Source organism: Salvelinus sp. IW2-2015, unplaced genomic scaffold (assembly GCF_002910315.2).
Source record: "Salvelinus sp. IW2-2015 unplaced genomic scaffold, ASM291031v2 Un_scaffold2270, whole genome shotgun sequence".
Lineage (NCBI taxonomy): Eukaryota > Metazoa > Chordata > Actinopteri > Salmoniformes > Salmonidae > Salvelinus > Salvelinus sp. IW2-2015.
The window spans coordinates 1-6,001 of record NW_019943597.1 but is presented as its reverse complement, the minus strand read 5'-3'; the positions used below and the strand labels follow the sequence as shown (position 1 = coordinate 6,001).

The 6,001-nt window shown below is 45.9% G+C and overlaps 1 protein-coding gene across 1 annotated transcript in view; it reads left to right on the top strand.

The window, feature by feature from the left end:
- Positions 1-5,006, top strand: part of LOC112073467 (cilia- and flagella-associated protein 337-like) — a gene marked incomplete at its 3' end in the record, with an annotated part of 24,067 nt that extends 19,061 nt beyond the window's left edge. Inside the window, 1 exon segment of the mRNA XM_070440156.1 lies at positions 4,838-5,006. Coding sequence (XP_070296257.1) covers positions 4,838-5,006 — 169 coding nt within the window.
- Between the last annotated feature and the right edge of the window lie 995 nt (positions 5,007-6,001).

Below are 6,001 nucleotides of genomic sequence, written 5' to 3'. Positions count from 1 at the left end.
TAGGGCACTCACAAGTCCTACCAAGTTATAATATCTATCTTACTTCTCATTGGTTGGAACCAATGCAGGCACTAACATCCTTCTTCTCTGATGTGGTCAGGCCACCGCAGGTATAGACAACAAGGTACTGCTGTGGAACCCCTATGTGATCTCTAACACCAGTGGGTGTACTCAGAGGTCACATGGGTTTGAGCAGTGTCCGCGTACGCTTCATAGTGGGCAAGAAACAGCTGATCAGCTTCTCCACACGAAACAAGGTGAAGAGAGAAGAGAGAGCGAAGTGGAGACTGTGTGTAGTATTGGGATGTTGTTATGTGTCAAAGACGTGCGTTAGATGAAGTATGACTTTTCTAAATGATGAAGTGAGATAAACAGCTGATTACTTTCTCACGACAGGTGGAGGGAAGGAGAAGAGAAGTGGGACTGTGTGTAGTATTGGGATGTTGTTATGTGTCAAGACGTGCGTTAGATGAAGTATGACTTCTTCTAAATGATGACGATGAACTTATTTCTACATGGTGTTGAATACTTTAGAACACATCTCTCTATCTTCTCTCAGGTGCTGAGGTTGTTGGGATGTGGCCAGTCAGTTGTGTATTCAGCGTGTCGCTGGCGTCTTCCCAAGACACAGGAGGAGTGTTCACACTCTTCTGTCCTCAGTGGCGCTCACGTCTCCTCCTCTCCTTCAACAGTCTGCTCCTCCTCATGGAAGTCAAGAGAGAGGAGGGGAGGAGAGTCACCAGCCATGAGAACCTGTCACCTGTGTCTCTATAACAGCTGTTCAGACAGGTACAGACCAGGAACACATGCACAGTCACCTACATCTACACAGGACCCACGATAATGCTTTTTCTTTCTCGTACCCTCCCCTCTCTCTCCTTCTTTCCTCTCTCCCCGCCCCCCTCTGTCTCTCTGTCCCTCTCTCCCCCATCTCTCCCCTCCCCGCCCTCTCTCTCTCTGTCTCTTCTCGTCCCTCTCTCTCTCAAATTTGAAATTCAAGCTGCTTTATTGGCATGAAAAACATTGTGTCAATATTGCCAAAGCAACAATGTATACAATATACATGTGTAATAAAATTATAAACATAAACAATAAATGTAACAGTCATATAGTCGAATGTGTAATAAAATTTAAAAATCGAAATATGGAAAATGAAACTATAAATAACTTATAACTAAATAACGGTCATCTTCCTACATCATTACTAAAACTACATATCTCTTACCACTATACTAACTCCACCACCATCACTAAACTGCTTTCATTACCATTACCCCATCCACTACTATTTGGAATGATAAACAACAATAAATATAGTAATAACAATAATAGTAATAATAAGTAGTTACTACTTAACTCGCAGATGTTTTATCAGTGGTCCCTCAGGCTATGGCAGGCAAATACTATTTGGCTGCAAGAGGGCCATTGCTCCTTCGCCAATATGAGTATTTTTGTTTTTTCCTCTGGGTTTAATAAGTTACAATTTGGAATAAATGTAGTATTTTACGTGAATAATGAATGTCTTTGGTGAAGAATATTATACAGTAAAGGAGAAAGTGCATCTCTGTCTTCTACCCTCCCTGTCGTGCAGTGACACCATACCACTCTCTCTTTGGTAGCCATGTCTTTTTATGTTGCCGGTTCTATTGCCATTGGTCACTCAGCCTGTACTTGGTAAGGATCTGTCTCTGCTTCGTATCTCTGACAGAGTAGAGATAATCAGCCAATTCATATTCTCTGTTTAGGGTCAGATAGCAATTTAGTCGGCTTTGGGATTTTGTTTCGTTTTTCCAATGTTGTAATATTGAGTACCTTTTGATATGGTTATGATTTTGTTATTGGAATTCTTTCTTTTTGAAGCGTGCTGGTGTCAGCTTGGTGGTTAGGTCCAACCACCAAGCTGACTAGAGGCTCGTTTGGGCTCAGTTCTTGGGTTGAAGTGCTTTAAATTGCAGACTTGATTTGGACAGTTGAATTTTAGAGTATAGCCAAATTTTAATGATCTTTTCTGTATTTGCATTATTACTGGAAAGCGGCCCAATTCTGCCCTACAGACATTAGTTGGTGTATATTCTCTTGGATTATAGATTTTCGAACAGAATTCTGCATGTAGGGCTTCAATTGGATGTTTGTCCACATTTTAAAGTCCAGTTTATTGAGGGCCCCAACACTCACTTCCGTAAAGAGCTTTGGTGGATTACAACTGTCAAATATTTTGGTCCAAATTCTAATTGGGATGTTGATTTTGAATAATTAAATTTTAATTGCATACAAAGCTCTGCGTGCTTTTTCTTGGTGCATTCACTGCCATATTAAGTTTCCGATGGCAGATATGGTCAGACCAAGGTAGGTGTATTTTGGTGTTCAATTATTGGTGTTGTTCAGGGTGAATTTAATTTGTGTTTTCTGAATGCTTGTTTTTTTTTTGTTGGAAATCATTGATTTTAGTTTTGGGAAATTTATTGCAGGGCCGAATATGGCAATATTGCTCTAGAATGTTAATTTCTGTTGACAGACCTTTCTTGGTTGGTGATAGAAGTACAGTCATCAGCATATAGCAGGTATTTCACCTCTTGTGTCAAATAGGTTGGTGATTCCTGGCCCTTGGCAGGAAGGGTCAACATGTCTGCTAATTCATTGACTTTTCTCTCTTCTCTCTCTCTCTCCTCTCATCTCTGCTTCTCCTTACCTCCATCTCCCTCCATCACCTCTTTCTCCGTATCTCTCTCTCCTCTTCCCTTGTCTCTCTCTCTCCCCTCTCATCTCTCTTCATCTCCTCCGCTCCTTCCTGTCTCCTCCTCTCTCCTCTCTTTCTTTGCTCTCCCACCGCCCTCTTCTAGTCTCCTCTCTACATTCTCCTCCTTCTCTCTCTCTCCTCTCTGCTCTTCCCTCTTCTTCGTCTCTCTATCTCTTGCCTCCCATCTTCTGTTACCTACTCTCTCTTCTTACTCTCTGTCTCTCTCCCCCCCTTTCTGTTTCTCTCCTCTCTCTCCCCTCCTCTCTCTCTCCTCTTCTCGTGATACACTCCTGCCTGTTCTCTCTCTCTCGTCCCCCTCTCTCTCTCTCTGTATTTCTGTCTCCCTCTCCCCACGCTCTCTCTCTGTCCTCTCTCTCTCTCTGTCTCCTCTCCCCTCTCCCCTCTTCTCTCTCTCCCTCTCTCTCTCTCCCCTCCTCTCCTCTCCCCTGTCTCTCTCTCCTTCTCTCTGCCCTCCTCCTCTGCTCTCTCGTCTCTCTCTCTCTCTCTGGCTCTTCTCTCTCTCTCTCTCTCTCTCCTCTGCTCCTCCTCTGTCTCTCTCTTTCCCTTCGTCCTCTCACCCTTCTCTGTGTCTCTCTCATCTCTCTCCCACTCTCTGATTCTCAACTCTCCTGCTCCCCGCCCGTCCCTCTTCTTCACTCTCTCTTTTTCTCCCCCCCTTCCTCCTCTTTCTCTTCATCTTGTTTCCTTCTCCTTTCTCCCCCCCTCCCTCTCTCGCATTCTCTCTCTTCTCTCTCTGTCTCCCCCCCTCATCATTCTCGCTGCTGTCTGCTTCTCTACCCCCCTCTCCCCCCTCTCTTCTCTCGGCTCTCCCCTCTCTCTCTCTTCTCCCCCCTCTTCTCTCTTCTTTTCTCCCCCCCCTCTTCTCTCTCTCCTTTCTTCTCTCTCTCTCTCTCTCATTCTCTCTCTCTCTCTCTATCTCTTTCTCTCTCTCTCTCTTCTCTCCTCTCTTCCTCTCTCTCTCTGGTTCTCTGTCTCTCTCCCCCCCTTCTCTGTCCTCTTCTTCTCTCCCCCTCTCTCTGTCTTCTCTCTAACTCTCTCTCTCTCTCTGGTCTCTCGTTCTCTCTCCTCCCCCTTTCCTTCTCTTGATCTCTCCTCTCTCTCTCCCCCCTTCTCTCTCTCTCATCTCTGCTTCCCTCTGCTGTCCTCTCTCTTCATCTGGGCCCCCCCCCCCTTCTGTTCTCCTCTCCTCTCTCTCTTCGTGTCTCTCTTCCCCCCCTTCTCTCTGTCTCTCTTCTCTCTCTCCCCCTCTCTGTCTCTCTCTCTCTCTTTTCCCCTCTCTGTCTCTCACTCTTACTCTCATGCCCCCGCCCTCTGATCTCTCTCTCTCTTTCTCCCCCCCCTCTCTCGCTCTTCTTCTGTTTCTCTTTCCTCCCCCCCCACCCTCTCTCTCGCTCTCTCGCTCTCTCTCTGTTCCCCCCCCCCAGTCTCTCTCATCTTGGTCTTCTCTTCTACCCCCCTTTCTCCCCCTCTCTCTCTCTCTCCCCTCTCATCTCTTCTTTCTTCCCCCCTCTTCGTCTCTCTTCTCCCCCCCCCTCTTCTCTCTCTCTTCTCCTCTCTTCTACTCTCTCTGTCTCTCTTCCTGTTCTCCCCCCCCCCTCTCTTCTCATCTCTCTCCTCTTCTCTCTCTCTCTCTCTGCTCTCTGTCTCTCTCTCTGTCTTCCCCCCGAAAGGTCCCCCTCTTCTCTCTCTTTCTCTCTCTCTCTCTCTCTCTCTTCTCTCTCTCTCTTCTCTCTCTCTCTCTCTCTTTCTCTCTCTCTCTCTCTCTCTACTCTCTCTCTCTCTCTCTTCTTCTCTCTCTCTCGGTCTTCTCTCTGTCTCTCCTCTGCCCCCTTGCTCTGCCCTCCCTCCTTCTGTCTCTCTCCCCCTCTCTACTTCGGTCTCTTCTCTCCCCCTTCTCTGTCCTTTTCTACCCCGTTCTCTCTCCTCTGCTCTCGTGTCCTCTCTATCCCCCCCCCCCCTCTCTGTACTCTTCTACCCCCTCTCTGTACTCTCTCTCTCTGTCTCTCCCCCCCTCTCTCTTTTCTGTCTCCCCCCTCTTCCCCCCTCTGGTCTTCTCTACCTCCCCTCTCTGTTTCTCAGGTGAGTGATCAGCAGTGACTCTGGCTCCACAGTGATCTGTTGGCTGGTGGACACAGGTCAGAAGGTCAAGCAGTTCCACCGTTGTCATGGTGATGCTGAGATCTCCACCATGGCGCTGGACGGGACACAGACACGCTTGTTCACCGCCGGCACAGACGGAGTAGTCAAGGTCACTCGTTACATTAATCGACGTAGGCAGTCACCACAAGCATGAAATAGATAAACACTAAGATGTGAATATTGTTCCAGTCCAATCTGCAGGGGTCATTGTGTAGAATATGTAGGTGTAACTAATAACCATAGTTACATCCACAGATACATACAGTACATATACACTACCGTTCAAAAGTTTGGGGTCACTTAGACATGTCCTTGTTTTTGAAAGAAAAGCTAAAAAAAAAATGTCCATTAAAATAACATCAAATCGATCAGAAATACAGTGTAAACATGGTTAATGTTGTAAATGACTATTGGAGCTGGAAACGGCAGATTTTTTGTGTAATATCTACATAGGCGTACCGAGGCCCGTTATCAGCAACCATCACTCCTGTGTTCCAGTGGCATGTTGTGTTAACTTATTTCTGATCAATTTGATGTTATTTTAATGAACAAAAAAAAAAGTTGCTTTTCTTAAAAAAAAACAAGGACATTTCTAAGTGACCCCAAACTTTTGAACTGTAGTGTAGATATTACAAATGTTCAATAATACCATCTTCAATAGAAGGGACCTTAAATATATTGTTGTTTTTGAAATTGAAGAATTGGGTGAAACAGAATAGATTACAGTAGAATTGTGTTGTGAGACTGTTTGTTGATTGAGTCCAGTGAGTGTGACCCCTGACGTGTGGAAGCTTTAGGCGGAGGCCATCTGACACTTTCATCTTCTCTGCTAGTATTTCTGTTGTGTCAGGGGCTTTCTGGTCTGCTGACTACCGACTGTGTTTACTTGTGTTTGTGTCCGAACCCCCCAGGGGAGTGTCTGTCTGTCTGTCTGTCTGTCTGTCTGTCTGTCTGTCTGTCTGTCTGTCTGTCTGTCTGTCTGTCTGTCTGTCTGTCTGTGTTTGTACGTTTGTCTGACTTTTGTCGGTGCTTGTTTCTGTGTGTCTCTCCTTCTGTTAGTCTAGAGTTGGTGTCTCTCCTTCTGTTAGTCTAGAGTTGGTGTCT